At 49.8% G+C, this 20573-nt stretch overlaps 1 protein-coding gene across 1 annotated transcript; it reads left to right on the forward strand.

Moving 5' to 3' along the window:
* Positions 1–2795: 2795 nt before the first annotated feature.
* inha (inhibin subunit alpha) lies at positions 2796–13084 on the forward strand. Its single transcript, XM_070874283.1, has 2 exons — positions 2796–5010; positions 11489–13084. Exons 1-2 carry the CDS (start codon positions 4671–4673, stop codon positions 12247–12249), a joined length of 1101 nt encoding a protein of 366 aa, XP_070730384.1. The 5' UTR covers positions 2796–4670; the 3' UTR covers positions 12250–13084.
* Positions 13085–20573: the final 7489 nt, after the last annotated feature.

The following is a 20573-nucleotide window of genomic DNA, read 5'->3' on the forward strand; positions in this document are numbered from 1 at the left end:
CACTCTGGAGACCTGCAATAAAAGACTAAGGTTACACTTTACTTTGAGCTCACAGTGTTCCGTCTGACTCTTTCTCCATACACAACAACTTCGATCATTTTTGGATCGTTTGAACTATTATGGGAAGTTCCTACAAAATTTGGCTACAGTATTATATCCACTGAATGAGCTGTTGAAAAAACAGGTCCATTGGAAGTGGTTAGATGAATGCGACGCAGCATTCAAGGAGGGTAAAAGCCAATTGGTAGAGAGCACAATGTTAGTTCACTATGACGTACCTAAGGAGATCAAACTAGCATGTGATGCCTCTCCTTATGGAGTTGGGGCAGTGATCTCTCATGTACTACATAGTGGGGAGGAGAGACCAATTGCTTTTGCTTCACGCACTCTCAGTGTCAGTGAGGGTAAAGAGAATCATGCTAGAGGTAGAGTAAGAGCGAAAAGTGTGAAATTAAATCAGAAGGTGGGAGTGAAGAACCATCACCATAAGTGGTTAAAGTGGTTACCAGGAAGAGTGGTGCAGATATGTGGTCCTCGCACATATTTGGTTAAGATGTTCGATCATGGAAGATTAGGAAAAGGGGAGGTGCAACGATACCTGGGTGTCATGGTTCATCAGTCATTGAAAGTTGGCATGCAGGTACAGCAGGCGATGAAGAATGCAAATGGTATGTTGGCCTTCATAGCTAGGAGATTTGAGTATAGGAGCAGGGAGGTCTTACTGCAGTTGTACAGGGCCTTAGTGAGGTCTCACCTGGAATATTGTGTTCAGTTTTGGTCTCCTAATCTGAGGAAGGGCGTTCTTGCTATTGAGGGAGTGCAGCGAAGGTTCACCAGACTGATTCCCGGGATGGCTGGACTGACATATGAGGAGAGACTGGATCAACTGGGCCTGTATTCACTGGAGTTTAGAAGGATGAGAGGGGATCTCATAGAAACATATAAAATTCTGACACGATTGGACAGGTTAGAGGCAGGAAGAATGTTCCCGATACTGGGGAAGTCCAGAACCAGGGCTCACAGTCTAAGGATAAGGGGTAAGCCATTTAGGACTGAGATGAGGAGAAACTTCTTTACTCAGAGAGTTGTTAACCTGTGGAATTCTCTACCGCAGAGAGTTGTTGATGCCAGTTCATTGGATATATTCAAGAGGGAGTTAGATATGGCCCTTACGGTTAAAGGGATCAAGGGGTATGGAGAGAAAGCAGGAATGGTCTTATTGAATGGCGGTGCAGGCTCGAAGGGCCGAATGGCCTACTCCTGCACCTATTTTCTATGTTTCTATGTTTTCTATGGACAGGTTAGGTTTGTTCACATTGATCATATTTTACCGACAGATGTGGAAGGAGTTGAAAGATGGAATGATTCGATTATTTCTGACTCATCAGATAGTCTTGTTACAAGTAAACTACCAGTAACATCTCCTACATCAGATGTAATAGAAACAAATCCAAGAGAAAATCAAAATTTATGTCTGAGTCCGAGTCAGGCAGACAAACAGTCTGAAGTGGAAGAAAGTTCAAATGTAGATCAAAGGCATCCCTTGGAGGAAAACTTTCCTCAGGATCAGCCTAGAATGAGTCTAAGTTCGACACCATGTTTGGAAGGTTCTGTTCAAGAGCGAAGGTATCCTCGACGAAACAGAAAACAAGTGGTTAAGTTTGATGTGTAAATATGGCAAAATAAGTCTATATCTTTTTTTATGCATAACCATGCAAGCTATGTATGATGATTATTTGTAAGTTATGTATGATGATAATTACTTCTTCATTAAGGAGAGAGAAGTGTAATATAGGTTCCACCTAGCGGACTACTGCTCCACCTAGTGGATGACTGTGGTAATGCAGCCATTGCTGCAAATGCAATAAACACATCCGGTGACAGGTCACCTGACAAGTTCCTGTGTTAATGACGCCATTGTGAAGTCTGTATGTTTGTGATGTCGTATAGAATATATCACAATAGGTTCAAGTCCCACTCCTGGGACTTGAGCACATAATCCAGGCTGACACTCCCAGTGCAGTACTGAGGGAGCGCTGCACTGTCGGAGGTGCCATCTTTTGGATGAGACGTTACACCAAGGCCCCATCTGCTCTCTCGGGTGGAGGTTAAAGATCCCACGAAACTATTTCGAAGAAGGGCCGGTGAGTTATCCCCAGGTGTCCTGGGGCCAATATTTTCAGCTCAACCAACAAGACAAACAAATTATCCAGTCATTATCACATTGCTGTTTGTGGGAGCTTACTGTGCACTAATTGGCTGCCGTGTTTCCTACATTGCAACAGTGATTACACTTCAAAGACATGTACTTGATTGGCTGTAAAGCGCTTTGGGACGTTCTGAAGTCGTGAAAGGCGCTATATAAATTCAGGTTATTTCTGTAACTGTCCTGTATAAGGAAAAAACATATCCCACTGCCCTGCTCTCTCCCCATCATCGAATAGCAAAAGGGGAGGGAGAGAGTCAGGAGGTGAAAGGTCACAGCAATGTGTGAGGCGACAACCCTCACCCCCCGCTCGCACGTCCCGCCCCGCCCCCTCGTCCCCCCACCCCCCCTTCCCCCCTCGCACGCCCCCCCCCGCCCCCCTCGTCTCCCCACCCCCGCCAGCTCTGTGGAGATGCTTTCGGTTCCCGTGAGGTGTTGCTCTGCCCTGTGTGTGTGTGAGATTTGGTCGGCGCGGCTCTTTCCCCCACTGCCTGGGTGCACGACAACACATTCCACAGATAGCGCCTTGCGTCTCCCAGCCGAGATAACGCCGAACGGTGTCAGAGCGACAACATCCGCCCGACAGCAACCCCGAAGGGTGTGCCCGCTCTCACCAGCTCTGATCGTGGCCGCTTGGCTCAGTCAGACCGACGTGCTGAGAGAGGAGGGAGGACAGAGAGGCTGGACAGAGAGCAGGACACTCAGCAGCCCCAGTCAGGGTGATTGACAAGATTGGCAGCTCACTCTCCCCCACAAGGGTCACAGTGAACGACTGAGCAATGCATCTGCTGAGACTGGAGGAGTTCTGACGGCAGCAATTAAAGGACATTTCTCACTCTCTCTCTCTCTCCGTATCTCTAATCATTTCTCTCTCTGTCTCCTTTTGCAACCTCTCTGTGGCTGTCCCCACTCTGTCCCTCTCTGTCCCCATTGCTGTACCCACCTCTGATCCTGTGTCTGTGTCTTCACCTCTCTTATTCATTCTCTTTCTCTGCCTTTCACTCTCATTCTCTGCCTAAGTCTCTCACCCCCATCTCTCTCACATTCCTGACTCGTGTCTGTCTGTATCTCTCTCTGTCCCACACTCTGTCTCTCTGGCACGTTCTCTCTCATTTTTGCTACTCTGCCTTTATCTGTGTGTGCCTCTCTCTCTCTCTCTGGATCTGCCTGTCTCATTCTCACTCTCACCGTCTGCTGTTTTTTCTCTCTCTCTCGCTCTCTCCCTCACTCACTGCCTCTCTCAGTCGCTCTCCCTCACTCACTGCCTCTCTCAGTCGCTCTCCCTCAGTCACTGCCTCTCTCTCTCTCTCTCACTCTCTCTCCCTTGCTCTGCTCTCTCTCATTCTCTCTCTCACACTGCCTCTCTCTCTCTCACCCCTCACCCACTGCCTCTCCCTCTCTCTCTCTCCCCCTCACTCACTGCCTCTCTCTCTCATTCTCTCCCTCACACTGCCTCTCTCTCTCTCTCTCTCCCTCACCCACTGCCTCTCTCTGTCACTCACTCTCTCTCTCTCGCCCTCACTCACTATATCTCTCTCTCACTCTCTCTCACTTTCTGTCTCCCTCTCTGTATTTTTCTCTGTTTCTATCTGTGTGTGTGCATGCCTCTCCCTTTGGATCTCTTTCTGTCTCATTCTCTCTCTCGCTGTTCTTTTTTCCCTCTCTCTCTTTCTCTCTCTGTGTGACTCTTCCTCTGAGTAATTCTTGCTCTGTCTAATCCTCTCTCTCTGTCTCTCTCGCTCTGTGTGTGTCTCTCACACTCTGCCTCTATCTGCATCGCACCCTCCCTTTATTTCATTCTATCTCACTCAGTCTCCTCACTCTCTGTCTCCATCGCACTCTCCCTTTATCACTTTGTATCCCACTTTGTCTCCTTCTCTCTCTCTCTGTCACTCTGGTTGTGTGTGTGTGTGTGTCTCTCTCTCTCTCTCTCTGTCTCTCTGACTGTGTCTGTGTGTGTCTCTCACTCTCTGTCTCTATTGCCCTCTCCCTTTACCGTTCTATATCCCACTCTGTCTCCTTCTCTCTCTCTCTCTGTCTCTCTGGCTGTGTGTGTGTGTCTCTCTCTCTCTCTCTCTCTCTCTATCTCTCTGGCTGTGTGCGTCTCTCTCTCTCTCGCTCTCTCTCTCTGTCTCTCTGGCTGTGTGTGTCTCTCTCTCGCTCTCTCTCTCTGTCTCTCTGGCTGTGTGTGTGTCTCTCACTCTCTGTCTCTATCGCCCTCTCCCTTTACCGTTCTATATCCCACTCTGTCACCTTCTCTCACTCTCTCTGTCTCTCTGGCTGTGTGCGTCGCTCTCTCTCTCGCTCTCTCTCTCTCTGTCTCTCTGGCTGTGTGTGTGTCTCTCTCTCGCTCTCTCTCTCTGTCTCTCTGGCTGTGTGTGTGTCTCTCACTCTCTGTCTCTATCGCCCTCTCCCTTTACCGTTCTATATCCCACTCTGTCTCCTTCTCTCTCCCTGGGTCTCAATGTCTCAGCCACTCTTTGCTCGGAAGCTCTGTGCCGTCCCGATGTTGCCGAGCATGTTCGCGGTGACACTACTGGTCGTGACTCTCCGGGTGCCTGGGCTGGGAGCGGCCTGCTCCATGCACAGCCTCAGTGAGGATGCAATCCTGGCCAAGGTGCAGGAGAAGATCCTGCAGAGCCTGGGGCTGGCGGAACCCCCACAGAGCTGCAACCTAACCAATCAGGAGCGGCGGAATCCCTTCAAGAACAGCAGGCTCGCACGACGCCTCACCCGGTGGACTGGCCATCAAAATCACAACAAGGACGATGATAAATCCGAGGTCATTTCCTTCCCCGTCACCAGTAAGGTCCATGTTTGTTTTTATAAAACTTTTGGTTGTCTCATTTCCGACATTAAAAAAAAGACTTGCATTTATATCGCGCCTTTCATAACCTCAGAACGTCCCAAAGCACTTTACAGCCAATGAAGTACTTTTGGAGTGTAGTCACTGTTGTAATGTGGGAAACACGGCAGCCAATTTGTGCACAGCAAGCTCCCACACACAGCAATGTGATAATGACCAGATAATCTGTTTTTTTGTTATGTTGGTTGAGGAGTAAATATTGGTCCCAGGACACCGGAAATAACTCCCCTGCTCTTCTTTGAAATAGTGCCATGGGATCTTTTATGTCCACTTGAGAGAGCAGACGGGGCCTCGGTTTAATGTCTCATCCGAAAGTCGGCACCTCTGACAGTGCAGCACTCCCTCAGCCCTGCACTGGGAGAGTCAGCCTAGATTTATGTGCTCAAGCCCCTGGAGTGGGACTTGAACCCACAACCTTCTGACTCAGAGATGAGAGTGTTGCCCACTGAGCCACAGCTGATGATTAACGGGCAGTTGAGCCACTTTTGCACATTTTACATTATCGTCTCAAGTCATAATGAATCCCCTGGTGTTGAACGTTGCAGAGGTTACCAAAGGTGACGGGTATAGCTAATAATGCGGAAGACCGAACCAAAATACAGAAAGACATAAAGAGGCTTTCAGAGTGGATGGATTAATAGCAAATCCTGGGATGGCAGGACTGTCGTATGAGGAGAGATTGGGTCTGTAGTGTATGGAGAAAGAGTCAGACTGAACACTGTGAGCTCAAAGTAAAGTGTGACCTTAGTCTTTTATTGCAGGTCTCCAGAGTGCCTCTCCAACCTGTGAAACCTCCTTAAATACCTGTGCTCCCAAGGGATTGTGGGATCCCTTGGGATTCCAGATGATGAGCCCTCTGGTGGCTGTACAGAGTAAATACAAGTATACATATATAACAACATTCCCCCCCAAAGTCAATAGTGTAACTATTTACAATGTGAGTCTATCTGGGGCCCTTCTTGCCCTGGTTGATCGTCTCGGAGTGAAAGCTGGTGTTGTTGAATCATTTGTTGGGCCCTCGCTGGGCTGCTGTGCAGCTGGCCTTGCTGGGCTGCCTGGTGTGTTGGGTCCTGCTGGGCTGCTGTGGATGATGGGTTCTGCTTCGTGGTCAACCGTGGTGCCGGTTACCACTGGTGTGTATGTTGTGGGATCAAAAAAAGGTAGGGTCCAAGGTGGGTTGCTCAGGGTAGTCCGTGAATCTGAGTTTGATTTGGTCCAAGTGTTTCCGGTGAATGAGTCCATTTGAAAGTTTGACCTGAAACATCCTGCTCCCCTCTTTGGCCACGACAGTGCCGGGAAGCCACTTGGGACTTTGTCCATAATTTAATACAAATACAGAATCATTGAGTTCAATCTCGCGTAACACATTTGCGCTATCATGGTATGCACTTTGTTGAAGCCGCCTGCTCTCTACCTGTTCATGTAGATCAGGGTGAACTAACAAGAGCCTTGTCTTAAGTGCTCTTTTCATGGGTAGTTCAGCAAGTGGGATCCCAGTGAGTGAGTGTGGTCTCGTGCGATAGCTAAGCAGGACTCGGGATAGGCGAGTCTGCAGTGAGCCTTCAGTTACCCTCTTCAAGCCTTGCTTGATGGTTTGCACTGCTCTCTCTGCCTGACCATTGGACGCTAGTTTAAACGGGGCAGATGTGACATGTTTGATCCTGTTACGGGTCATGAATTCTTTGAACTCAGCACTGGTAAAACATGGCCCGTTGTCGCTCACCAGAACATCGGGTAAGCCGTGTGTGGCAAACATGGCCCGCAGGCTTTCAATAGTGGCAGCAGACATACTAGCCGACATTATCTCACATTTAATCCACTTGGATTACGCGTCTACAACCACAAGGAATATTTTACCCAAGAACGGGCCTGCATAGTCGACGTGTACCCTAGACCACGGTTTGGAGGGCCAAGACCATAAACTTAGCGGCGCCTTCCTGGGTACATTGCTTAACTGCGAGCATGTATTACATCTGTGAACGCAGGACTCTAAGTCCGCATCGATACCGGGCCACCACAAGTGGGATCTGGCTATCGCTTTCATCATTATGATGCCTGGGTGGGTACTGTGGAGGTCATTGATGAAGGTGTCTCTGCCCTTCTTGGGGACCACTACTCGATTGCCCTACAGAAGGCAGTCTGCCTGTATAGACATTTCATCTTTGCGCCGATGGAACGGCTTTATCTCTTCCTGCATTTCCACTGGGACACTGGACCAGCTCCCGTGAAGCACACAGCTTTTGACTAGAGATAATAAGAGGTCCTGGCTTGTCCAGGTTTTGATCTGCCGGGCAGTGATAGGTGATTGCTCACTCTCAAATGCTTCCATAACCATGGCTAGATCTGCGGGCTGTGCCATTTCCACCCCCGTGGTGGGCAATGGCAGCTTACTGAGAGCATCGGCGCAGTTTTCTGTGCCTGGCCTGTGGCGGATGGCGTAGTTGTATGCGAACAACGTGAGCGCCCATCTCTGGATGCAGGCCGATGCATTGGTGTTTATCCTTTTACTCTCGGAGAACAGGGATATAAGTGGCTTATGGTCAGTTTCCAATTCGAATTTTAGCCCAAACAGGAATTGATGCATTTTCTTTAGCCCATAGACACACGCTAACGCTTCTTTCTCAATCTTGCTCTAGACTCTCTCAGCCTTAGACAGACTCCTGGATGCATAAAGCAAATGGTTGCTGTTTCCCGAAATCATTAGCTTGGTGCAATAGACACTTGACGCCATATGACAACGCATCACATGCTAGTACCAAACGCTTACATGGATCATACAACACAAGCAATTTGTTTGAGCATAACAATTTTTCGCTTTTACAAAGGCATTTTCTTGGCTTTTGCCCCAAACCCATTCATTCCCTTTTCGTCGTAAGACATGCAGTGGTTCTAACAGTGTGCTGAGACCCGGGAAGAAGTTACCAAAGTAGTTCAGGAGTTCCAGAAACGACCACAGCTCCGTCACGTTCTGTGGCTTCAGTGCGTTCTCAATTGCCTCCATCTTCACGTTGGTGGGCCTGATGCTGTCCGCCGCAATCCTCCTTCCCAGGAACTCCACTTCAGGTGCCAGGAAAACGCACTTCGAGCATTTTAACCTGAGCCCCACGCAGTTGAGTCGACTAAGAACCTCCTCCAGGTTCAGCAGATGCTCGACTGTGTTCCGACCTGTGACCAAGATGTCATCCTGGAAGACCACGGTGTGCGGGACTGACTTCAGTAAACTTTCCATGTTTCTCTGGAATATTGCCGCCGCTGATCGGATTCCAAACAGGCATCTGTTATAAACAAAAAGACCTTTGTGCGTGTTGATGCAGGTGAGGGCCTTCGATGATTCCTCCAGTTCCTGCGTCATGTAGGCTGAAGTCAGATCCAGCTTCGTGAACGTCTTTCCTCCCGCCAGCATTGCAAAGAGGTCGTCGGCTTTTGGTAGTGGGTATTGGTCCTGCAGGGAGAAATGATTGATAGTTACATTTTTTAACGCCACAGATTCTGACAGTGCTGCCTCCCTTAAGGACTGGGACAATTGGATTGGCCCACTCGCTGAACTCGATTGGTGAAATGGTGCCCTCTCTTTGCAGCAGGTCTAGCTCGATCTCTACCCTTTCTCTCATCATGTACAGTACTGCTCTCGCCTTGTGATGGATGGGTCGCGCCCCCAGAATTAGGTGGATCTACACTTTTGCTCCTTGGAATTTCCTGATGCCTGGTTCAAACAGCGATGGAAATTTTTTAAGACCTGGGCGCATGAAGTGTCGCCAGCCGGCGATAGCTCTCGGACGTGGTCCCAGTCCCAGCGTATCTTTCCCAACAAGCTCCTGCAGAGCAGCATGGGACCATCGCCCGGTACCACCCAGAGTGGTAGCTTGTGCACCGCTCCAGCGTAGGAGACCTTTACGGCAGCACTGCCGATTACAGGAATCAGTTCTTTCGTGTAAGTTCTTAGTTTCGTGCGAACCGGAGTTAAGACTGGGTTTGAGGCCTTGTTGCACCACAACCTTTCGAAAGTCTTTTTGCCCATGATGGACTGGCTCGCGCCCGTGTCCAGCTCCATTGACACCAAGAGTCCATTTAGTTCAACATTCAGCATTATCGGGGGACAATTCGTGGTGAATGTGTGCACCCCATGTACCTCTGCCTCCTCTATCTGAGGCTCTGGTTCGTCGTGATCCTCCGTGGATCTGTCCTCCTCTGCAATGTGATGGTTTGCAGGTTTACCAGGCTTTGCAGCTCACCTGCACACTCGTTGGAGGTGTCCCATTGTTCCACAGCCCTTGCAAACGTATCCTTTGAATCGGCATGAATGGAAACGATGATCACCCCTGCAGCACCAACAAGGTGTTTAAGGCCTTGCATTCATCACCCTTGATGGTGGACTCTGAGACATCTGCAGACGTGCAACTGCAGGTATGTGTGACCTGCCCTGTACGTTACGATTCGAAAACAAAATCACTTTGTTCACAGTACTTGTAGCAGCACTTGTGTGCTGAGAGATTTGCTTAATATTGTCACTGGTGGCAATGAACGCCTGAGCTATCGCTATGGCCTTACTCAAGGTTGGGGTCTCTACAGTCAAAAGATGGCGAAGTATGGTTTCATGACCAATGCCAAGGACGAAAAAGTCTCTGAGCATGTGCTCCAAATGTCCTTTAAATTTGCAATGTACTGCAAGGCGTCTCAGCTCAGCGACATAACTCGTCACTTCCTGGCCTTCAGGCCTTTTGTAGGTGTAGAACCGGTACCTCACCATCAGAACGCTTTCCTTCGGTTTCAAATGCTCTCGGACCAGTGTGCACACATCATCATATGATTTCTCCGTGGGTTTTGCTGGAGTGAGCAGTTTCTTCATGAGGCCATACGTTGGTGCCCCACAGACAGTGAGGAGGATCGCTCTACGTTTGGCAGCGCTCTCTTACCCATCTAGCATGTTGGCCACAAAGTATTGGTCGCATCGCTCCACAAAAGTTTCCCAATCATCTCCCTCCGACAATTTCTCCAGGATGCTCACTGTTCTCTGCATCTTTGGGTTTGTTATATGTATCTCGTCGCCAGTTGTTGTGTATGGAGTAAGAGTCAGACTGAACACTGAGCTCAAAGTAAAGTGTGACCGTAGACTTTTATTGTTGGTCTCCAGAGTGCCTCTCCAACCTGTGAAGCCTCCTTAAATATCTGTGCTCCCAAGGGATTATGGGATCCCTTGGGACTCCAGGGGTGGAACCCTCTGGTGGCTGTACAGAGTAAATACAAGTTTACATCTATAACAGGGTCAACTAGGCCTGTATTCACTAGAGTTTAGAAGAATGAGAGGGGATCTCATTGAAAGGTATAAAATTCTGACGGGGTTGGATAGACTGGATGTGGGGAGGATGTTTCCCCTGGCTGGGAAGTCCAGAACAAGGGGTCACAGTCTCAGGATACGGGGTAGGACATTTAGGAGTGAGATGAGGAGAAATGTTTTCACTCAGAGGGTGGTGAACCTGTGGAATTCTCTACCACAGAAGGCTGTGGAGGCCAAGTCACTGAATATATTTAAGAGGGAGATAGACAGATTTCGAGACAAAAACGGCATCAAGGGGTATGGGGGAATATGGTGTTGAGAGAGAGGATCAGTAATGATCATATTGAATGTTGGTGCAGGCTTGAAGTGCCGAATGGCCTACTACTGCTCCTATTTTCTATGTTTCTATGTTTCTAAATCGAATTCAATACAGCAGCTACTTCATTTTGGCAGGAGGATTAAGAAGTGCACAGGGAGGTTATGCTTGAAATGTATAAAACACTGATTAGGCCACAGCTGGAGTACTGCGTGTAGTTCTGGTTACCACATTACAGGAAAGATGTGATTGCACTGGAGAGGGTACAGAGGAGATTTACCAGGATGTTGCCTGGACTGGAGAATTTTAGCTATGAGGAAAGATTGGATAGGCCGGGGTTGTTTTCTTTGGAACAGAGGAGGCTGAGGGGCGACCTTATTGAGGTGTATAAAATTATGAGGGGCCTGGATAGAGTGGATAGGAAGGACCTGTTTCCCTTAGCAGAGGGGTCAATAACTAGGGGGCATAGATTTAAAGTAATTGGGGGGAGGTTTAGAGAGGCTATGAGGGGAAATTTCTTTACCCAGAGGGTGGTGGGGGTCTGGAACTCACGGCCTGAAAGGGTGGTAGAGGCAGAAACCCTCACCACATTTAAACAGTACTTGGATGTGCTCCTGAAGTGCCGTAACCTACAGGGCTACGGACCCAGAGCTGGAAAGTGGGATTAGGCTGGGTAGCTCTTGGTCGGCCAGCGTGGACACGATGGGCCGAATGGCCTCCTCCCGTGCTGTAGATTTCTCTGATTGTATCGTTTTGTCCCCGTTGTGTTCTCTGTGTGTAACCCTTTTCTATCCATCTCCCCCCCCCTCCCCCCTTTAATTACAGACATCCCTTGCGACCTGCGCTATGAGGGATTCGTCGGGAATTACAGTTACATCTTCCGGCCGCCTGTCCACTCCGCCCGCCGCCTGGTGACCTCCGCCGAGTTCTGGTTCTACGCCGGAGTGCCGTTGACCCCGGCGGTGGCCGGCGCTGACCCTGCCGCCGAGCTGTACTTCCTCACCGAGCGTGCCGGCTTTGCCCCGGCGGCGACGGGAACCGCGACCATCCGGGGGCAGTGGGCCGTCTTCCGCGTGGCCGAGCCCTTCCTCCCCTACGTCTCGCACAGGGTGCTCTTCCTGCAGGTCCGCTGCCCCCTCTGCCGCTGCGGCGCCCCCGACCCCCGCAACCTGCCCTTCTTCCTGTCCGCCACCAGGTCATCGGCCCCCCCACCCCCCGCCGCCGGCTCCGCCCGCTCCCGCCGCTCCACCGTGCCCTGGTCGCCGGCCTACGTCAGCCTCCTGCAGCGCCCGCCGCCCCCCGAGCTCGCCGACGACGACTGCCGCCGCTCCGCCGTCAACATCTCCTTCGCGGAGCTGGGCTGGGGCAACTGGATCGTCCAGCCCAGCGTCTTCACCTTCTACCACTGCAACGGCACCTGCTCCAACTCCAACCGGCTGACCTCCAGCCTCGGCCTCACGGTGTGCTGCACCTCCGTCCCCGGGACCATGAAGCCCCTCCGAGTCAGGACCACCTCCGACAGCGGCTACACCTTCAAGTACGAGACCCTCCCCAACATCATCACGGAGGAGTGCGCCTGCATCTGAACCTCGTGCCTCCACCCCCCTCCTCCCTCCCCCGCCGTCCCCATTGCCGCTGGGAGGGTCCCGCAATTGTCCTGGAAACTCCAGGAATTCAAGATCAACCTCCAGCTCGACCCAGGACTTCTCGCTCATAGAATCATAGAATGGTCACAGTACAGAAGGAGGCCATTCGGCCCGTCGAGCCCGTACTGGCTCTCAGCAAATCCCACGCCCCCGCCCTTTCCCCGTAGCCCTGCAATGCTTCCCCTTCAGGGACTTATCCAACTCCCTTTTGAAAGCCACGATTGAGTCTGCCTCCACCACCCTCTCAGGCAGCGCATTCCAGATCCTAACCACTCGCTGCGTAAAAAGGTTTTCCCTCATGTCACCTTTGGTTCTTCTGCCAATCGCCTTAAATCTGTGTCTTCTGGTTCTCAACCCTTCCACCAATGGGAACAGTTTCTCTCGATCTACTCTGTCCAGACCCCTCATGAATTTGAACACCTCGATCAAATCTCCTCTCAACCTTCTCTGCTCCGAGGAGAACAACCCCAGCTTCTCCAGTCCATCCACGTCACTGAAGTCCCCCATCCCTGGAACCATTCTCGTAAATCCCCTCTGCACCCTCTCTAAGGCCTTCACATCCTTCCTAAAGTGCGGAGCCCAGAATTGGACACAATACTCCAGTTGGGGCCGAACCAGTGTTTTATACAGGTCCATCATAACTTCCACACTTTTGTACTCTGTGCCTCTATTTATAAAGCCCAGGATCCCTTCAATATTTGTAACCGCTTTCTCAACCTGTCCTGCCACCTTCAACGATTTGTGCAACTAAACGTATTAATAGAATAAAAAATCCTGCAACACTTTGGTTTCTGAGTTATGATAATGTTGACGTTGGGCGAGAACAGGCTGTAAGAGGCACCCAATTGGGTAACGAGGAGTCTGTTTGCTTTCCAATGAGAGGTGGTGTGGGGGGAAGAATGGACATGTTGGGCGACCAATGGGGAGTGAGCTTGGAGGAGGGGGTTGGTGGAGGAACGAGGCAATTGGAGGGAGACGGTCATGTGATGAAACCTCCAGGAATACATCCAGCCGGAGTTGACAACGCTGGGACTGAGGGAGTGGGAACCAGCAGACGATGTTAGTGGTTCTAAGAAGGGGCTGAATTCCACACCGATCATTCAGAAGTTCGGAACTGTTGAACTTTTCCGGTAAATTGCTGACGCGCCCAACTGGAGAAGCAGCAAGTATCTCCGACTAGAGCGTTGGAAATCTCTCAACTTTCCAACTGTAGCGTCCAGTAGTTTGAAAGTTCCTTCCAAAGTTGGACTTTGTGCAAAGATCTTCTTCCAATCAACAACAGTTTGGGCAACGCAGGCGAACTTCAATCTTCAGTCCGTTGTATGATCTCCACCACCTTCCTGCCGCCCCACCCTCCTTAACCCTCCACAGTCTGCCACTCTGACAGAATTATACAATCATAGAGATTACGGCACAGAAGGAGGCCGTTCGGCCCATTGAGACGGTGCTAGCTCTTCAACGGGAACTGCCAAAGTGCTACTCCTATTTCCCTGCCCTTTCCCCATCTCCTTTCATATTTTTCCCTTGTCACGGTCGTTGACTCAATAATCCTGTGTGGTAAAGTGTTCCCCGTTCTCATAATCATCTGAGTGAAAATGTAAAGCTTCTCATAACAACATAAGAGCATGAGGATTAGCAGCAGGTGTCGGCCATTCGGCCCCTCGAGCCTGCTCCGCCATTCAATGAGATCACGGCTGATCATCGCCCTCAACTCCACTTACCCGCCCGATCTCCATATCCCTTGATTCCCCAACATTCCAAAGATCTATCGATCTCAGCCTTGAATATACTCAACGACTGAGCCTCCACAGCCCTCTGGGGCAGAGAATTCCAAAGATTCACCCCCCTCTGAGAGAGGAAATTCCTCCTCATCACTTTTGTTCTTAGATTGGATTTTACAGAAACAGGCCATTCGGCCCAACGGGTTTATGCTCCACACCAGGCCCCGCCCACCCTTCATCATGTCCCTGTCACCATATCCCTCTATTCCTTTCTCCCCCATGTGTTTATCCAGCTTCCCCTTAAATACATCGATACTATTCGCCTCAACCCCTCCCTGTGGCTGTGAATTCCACATTCTCACCGCTCTCTGGGTAAAGAAGTTTCTCCTGAATTCCCCATTGGATTTATTAGTGTCTATCGTATATTGATGGCCCCTAGTTTTTGATTCCTCCACAAGTTTGCATTTTCTCTACGTTTACCCTATCGAACCTCTTGATAATGTTAAAGGCCTCGATCAGGTCCCCCCTCAGTTTTCTCTTATCTAGAGAAAAACCCCTTCTGCCCGTTCAACTTTCCTGACAGTTAGAACCTCTCACTTCTGGTACCATCCTTGTAAATCTAACGATAAACCCAGCCCTGACTTTCCCCGGGGCTCTCACTAATCTCTCACAATAACATCGGTGGAAGATCGGTGGGACTGTGGAGAAACGGCATCGTTGGCCATTTTTAGCCGTTCACACAGTTTCCCCAATGGCTTCCGGCCATCTCTCATCGGAGAAAGTTTTCCCCTTGCCCAGCAACATCCTGCCAACTGAGTCTATGCCCGTGTCCCGCCCACCCAACACCTCCTGCCCACTGCCCCGCGTCCTAACTCGCACCGAGTCCCGCTCACCCATCACCCCCTGTGCTCACTGCCCCCGTGTCCAAACTTGCACGGAGTCCCGCTCACCCATCACCCCTTGTGCTCGCTGCCTCGTGTCCTAACTCGCACCGAGTCCCACTCACCCATCACCCTCTGTGCTCACTGCCCCGTGTCCTAACTCGCACCGAGTCCCGCTCACCCATCACCCCCTGTGCTCACTGCCCCGTGTCCTAACTCGCACCGAGTCCCACTCACCCATCACCCTCTGTGCTCACTGCCCCGTGTCCTAACTCGCACCGAGTCCCGCTCACCCATCACCCCCTGTGCTCACTGTCCCGTGTCCTAACTCGCACCGAGTCCCACTCACCCATCACCCCCTGTGCTCACTGCCCCGTGTCCTAACTCGCACCAAGTCCTGCTCACCCATCACCCCTTGTGCTCGCTGACCTACATTGGCTCCCAGTTAAGCAACACCTAGATTTCAAAATTCTCATCCTTGTTTTGAAATCCGTCCCATATATAACAACAAAATAAATAGGAGCAGGAGTCAGCCATTCGGCCCCTTAAGCCTGCTCCGCCTTTCAGTAAGATCATGGCATCTTCCATGGCCTCGCCCCTCCCTATCTCTGTAATCTCTAGCTCCACAACCAACCCCCCCCACCCCACCCCCCGAGATGTCTGTCCTCCTCTAATTCGGCCCTCCTGAGCATCCCTGATTATAATCGCTCCATCATCGGTGGCCGTGCCTTCTGTTGCCTGGGCCCCAAGCTCTGGAACTTCCTCCCTAAACCTCTTCGCCTCTCTACCTCTCTTTCCACCTTTAAACCGACCTCTTTGACCAAGCTTCCTGCCCTAATTTCTACTTATGCGGCTGAGTGTTAAATTATTTATCTCATAATGCTCCTGTGAAGCGCCTTGGGACATTTCACTACGTTAAAGGCGCTATATAAATACAAGTTGTTGTTGTTGTTATTAAACATTTACCAATTGGATCTACATCGGGAAGGGAAGCAGTGGCAAGGGAGAGGTGGTTATGAGGTAATCCTTGGGTTGGTTTCTCCTCTTGCCGAACCCTAGGTGGGTAAGGTCATTAAATCTCTCTCCATCTCCCAACGGATTGCTGTCATTGCTGTGTTAGCCCTGTCACTCTACACTTAATAAACATCTTCTGAAATGATAGCAATGTTTTCATTTGTAGCTGACAGTTAGGATAACGGGTCCCCGGGAGGTCCCGGGATTGTGTCAGTATTTGCCAAGGTTTCCTGGGAGTGTGTCAGTATTTACAGGGGGTCCCCAGGAGTGTGTCAGTATTTACGGTGGGTCCCCGGGAGTGTGTCAGTATTTACGGTGGGTCCCCGGGAGTGTGTCAGTATTTACAGGGTGTCCCCGGGAGCATGTCAGTATTTACAGGGGTCCCCGAGAGTGTGTCAGTATTTACAGGGTGTCCCCGGGAGCATGTCAGTATTTACAGGGGTCCCCGAGAGTGTGTCAGTATTTACAGGGTGTTCCCGAGAGTGTGTCAGTATTTACAGGGGGTCCCCGGGAGTACGTCAGTATTGTCAGGGGGTCCCCGGGAGTGTGTCAGTATTCACAGAGTGTCCCCGGGAGTGTGTCAGTATTTACAGAGGGTCCCGGGGAGTGTGTCAGTATTTACAGGGGGTCCCCAGGAGTGTGTCAGTATTTACAGCTTGTCCCCGGGAGTGCGTCAGTATTTACAGGGGGTCTCCAAGAGTGTGTCAGTATTTACAGGGGGTCCCCGAGAGTGTGTCAGTATTTACAGTGGATCCCCGAGAGTGTGTCAGTATTTACAGGGGGTCCCCAGGAGTGTGTCTGTATTTACAGGGTGTCCCCGAGAGTGTGTCAGTATTTACAGTGGATCCCCGAGAGTGTGTCAGTATTTACAGGGGGTCACCGGGAGTGTGTCAGTATTTACAGGGTGTCCCTGGGAGTGTGTCAGTATTTACGGGGGCTCCCCGGGAGTGTGTCAGTATTTATGGGGGGTTCCCGGGAGTGTGTCAGTATTTACAGGGTTTCCCCGGGAGTGTAATCATGTTTACAGGGGGTCTTCAGGAGTGTGTCAGTATTTACAGGAGGTCCCCGGGAGTGAGCCAGTATTTACAGGTGGTCCCCGGGTGTGTGTCAGTATTTACAGGAAGTCCCGGCATTGTGTTAGCATTTACAGAGCGTCCCCATAAGTGTGTTGAATCATTGTGGGTGGAGATTAGAGATAGTAAGGGGAAAAAGTCACTGGTGGGCGTAGTTTATAGGCCCCCAAATAATAACTTCACGGTGGGGCGGGCAATAGTCAAAGGAATAATGGAGGCATGCGAAAAAGGAACGGCAGTAGTCATGGGGGATTTTAACCTACATATCGATTGGTCAAATCAAATCGCACGGGGTAGCCTGGAGGAGGAATTCATAGAATGCATATGGGATTATTTCTTAGAACAGTATGTAACAGAACCTACAAGGGAGCAAGCGATCTTAGATCTGGTCCTGTGTAATGAGACAGGAAAAATAAACGATCTCCTAGTAAAAGATCCTCTCGGAATGAGTGATCACAGTATGGTTGAATTTGTAATACAGATTGAGGGTGAGGAAGTAGTGTCTCAAACAAGCGTACTATGCTTAAACAAAGGGGACTACAGTGGGATGAGGGCAGAGTTGGCTAAAGTAGACTGGGAACACAGACTAAACAGTGGCACAATTGAGGAACAGTGGAGGACTTTTAAGGAGCTCTTTCATAGTGCTCAACAAAAATATATTCCAGTGAAAAAGAAGGGCGGTAAGAGAAGGGATAACCAGCCGTGGATAACCAAGGAAATAAAGGAGAGTATCAAATTAAAAACCAATGCATACAAGGTGGCCAAGGTTAGTGGGAAATTAGAAGATTGGGAAAATTTTAAACAACAGCAAAGAATGATTAAGAAAGCAATAAAGAAAGGAAAGATAGATTACGAAGGTAACCTTGCACAAAACATAAAAACAGCTAGTAAAAGCTTTTACCGATATATAAAATGGAAGAGAGTGACAAAAGTAAATGTTGGTCCCTTAGAAGATGAGAAGGGGGATTTAATAATGGGAAATGTGGAAATGGCTGAGACCTTAAACAATTATTTTGCTTCGGTCTTCACAGTGGAAGACACAAAAACCATGCCAAAAATTGTTGGTCACAGGAATGTGGGAAGGGAGGACCTTGAGGCAATCACTATCACTAGCGGGGTAGTGCTGGACAGGCTAATGGGACTCAAGGTAGACAAGTCCCCTGGACCTGATGAAATGCATCTCAGGGTATTAAAAGAGATGGTGGAAGTTATAGCAGATGCATTCGTTATAATCTACCAAAATTCTCTGGACTCTGGGGAGGTACCAGCGGATTGGAAAGCAGCTAATGTAACGCCTCTGTTTAAAAAAGGGGGCAGACAAAAGGCAGGTAACTATAGGCCGGTTAGTTTAACATCTGTAGTGGGGAAAATGCTTGAAACTATCATTAAGGAAGAAATAGCGGGACATCTAGATAGGAATAGTGCAATCAAGCAGACGCAGCATGGATTCATGAAGGGGAAATCATGTTTAACTAATTTACTGGAATTCTTTGAGGATATAACGAGCATGGTGGATAGAGGTGTACCGATGGATGTGGTGTATTTAGATTTCCAAAAGGCATTCGATAAGGTGCCACACAAAAGGTTACTGCAGAAGATAAAGGTACGCGGAGTCAGAGGAAATGTATTAGCATGGATAGAGAATTGGCTGGCAAACAGAAAGCAGAGAGTCGGGATAAATGGGTCCTTTTCGGGTTGGAAATCGGTGGTTAGTGGTGTGCCACAGGGATCGGTGCTGGGACCACAACTATTTACAATATACATAGATGACCTGGAAGAGGGGACAGAGTGTAGTGTAACAAAATTTGCAGATGACACAAAGGTTAGTGGGAAAGCGGGTTGTGTAGAGGACACAGAGAGAATGCAAAGAGATTTAGCTAGGTTAAGCGAATGGGCTAAGGTTTGGCAGATGGAATACAATGTCGAAAAGTGTGAGGTCATCCACCTTGGAAAAAAAACAGTAAAAGGGAATATTATTTGAATGGGGAGAAATTACAACATGCTGCGTGCAGATGGACCTGGGGGTCCTTGTGCATGAATCCCAAAAAGTTAGTTTGCAGGTGCAGCAGGTAATCAGGAAGACGAATGGAATGTTGGCCTTCATTGCGAGAGGGATGGAGTACAAAAGCAGGGAGGTCCTCCTGCAACTGTATAGGGTATTGGTGAGGCCGCACCTGGAGTACTGCGTGCAGTTTTGGTCACCTTACTTAAGGAAGGATATACTATCTTTGGAGAGGCTGATTCCGGAGATGAGGGGGTTACCTTATGATGATAGATTGAGTAGACTGAGTCTTTACTCGTTGGAATTCAGAAGGATGAGGGGTGATCTTATAGAAACATTTAAAATCATGAAAGGGATAGACAGGATAGAGGCAGAGAGGTTGTTTCCACTGGTCGGGGAGACTAGAACTAGGGGGCACAGCCTCAAAATATGGGGGAGCCAATTTAAAACCGAGTTGAGAAGGAATTTCTTCTCCCAGAGGGTTGTGAATCTGTGGAATTCTCTGCCCAAGGAAGCAGTTGAGGCTAGCTCATTGAATGTATTCAAGTCACAGATAGATAGATTTTTAACCAATAAGGGAATTAAGGTTACGGGGAGCGGGCGGGTAAGTGGAGCTGAGTCCACGGCCAGATCAGCCATGATCTTACTGAATGGCGGAGCAGGCTCGAGGGGCTAGATGGCCTACTCCTGTTCCTAATTCTTATGTTCTTATGTTCTTATGTGTCAGTATTTACAGGAGGTCCCTGGGAGTGTGTCAGTATTTACAGGGGGTCCCCGGGAGTGTGTCAGTATTTACAGGAGGTCCCCGGGAGTGTGTCAGTATTTACAGGGGGTCCCCGGCAGTGTGTCAGTATTTACAGGGGGTCCCCGGGAGTGTGTCAATATCTACAGGGGGTCCCCGAGAGTGTGTCAGTATTTACAGGGGGTCTCCAGGACTGTGGCAGTAGTTACAGGGCGTCCCCAGGAGTGTGTCAGTATCTACAGGGGGTCCCCAGGACTGTGGCAGTATTTACAGGGCGTCCCCAGGAGTGTGTCAGTATCTACAGCGGTTCCCCAGGAGTGTGGCTGTATTTACTGGGCGTCCCCAGGAGTGTGTCAGTATTTACAGGGCGTCCCCAGGAGTGTGTCAGTATTTACAAGGTGTCCCCGGGAGTGTGTCAGTATCTACAGGGGGTCCCCAGGAGTGTGGCAGTATTTACTGGGCGTCCCCAGGAGTGTGTCAGTATTTACAGGGCGTCCCCAGGAGTGTGTCAGTATTTACAAGGTGTCCCCGGGAGTGTGTCATTATTAACAGGGGGTCCCCGGGAGTGTGTCAGTATTTACAAGGTTCCCTGGGAACGTTACATTATTTACAGGGTGATCCCCGGAAGTGTGATGATGGGTAACGGGTTTCCCCATTTGATATTGACAGGTGATCCCTGGAATTATGCCAATATTTTCATGGGGTTCGAGGACTGAGCCAATATTTTCTGGGGTAGCAGGAGTGTGCCAATATTTGTAGGCATTCTCGGATTGTGCCTATATTTGTCGGGGTCCTGCGACGATGCCAATGTTTGCAGGGGTCCCAGGACTG

This window comes from Pristiophorus japonicus, chromosome 3 (assembly GCF_044704955.1).
Source record: "Pristiophorus japonicus isolate sPriJap1 chromosome 3, sPriJap1.hap1, whole genome shotgun sequence".
Classification (NCBI taxonomy): Eukaryota; Metazoa; Chordata; class Chondrichthyes; family Pristiophoridae; genus Pristiophorus; species Pristiophorus japonicus.

Bases quoted from the DNA above. Each gene is read 5' to 3' on its own strand.
- inha (XM_070874283.1), top strand. From the start codon at position 4,671: ATGTCTCAGCCACTCTTTGCTCGGAAGCTCTGTGCCGTCCCGATGTTG. The intron at 5,011-11,488 runs GTAAGGTCCATG...CTTTAATTACAG, and splicing joins CATTTCCTTCCCCGTCACCA to ACATCCCTTGCGACCTGCGC.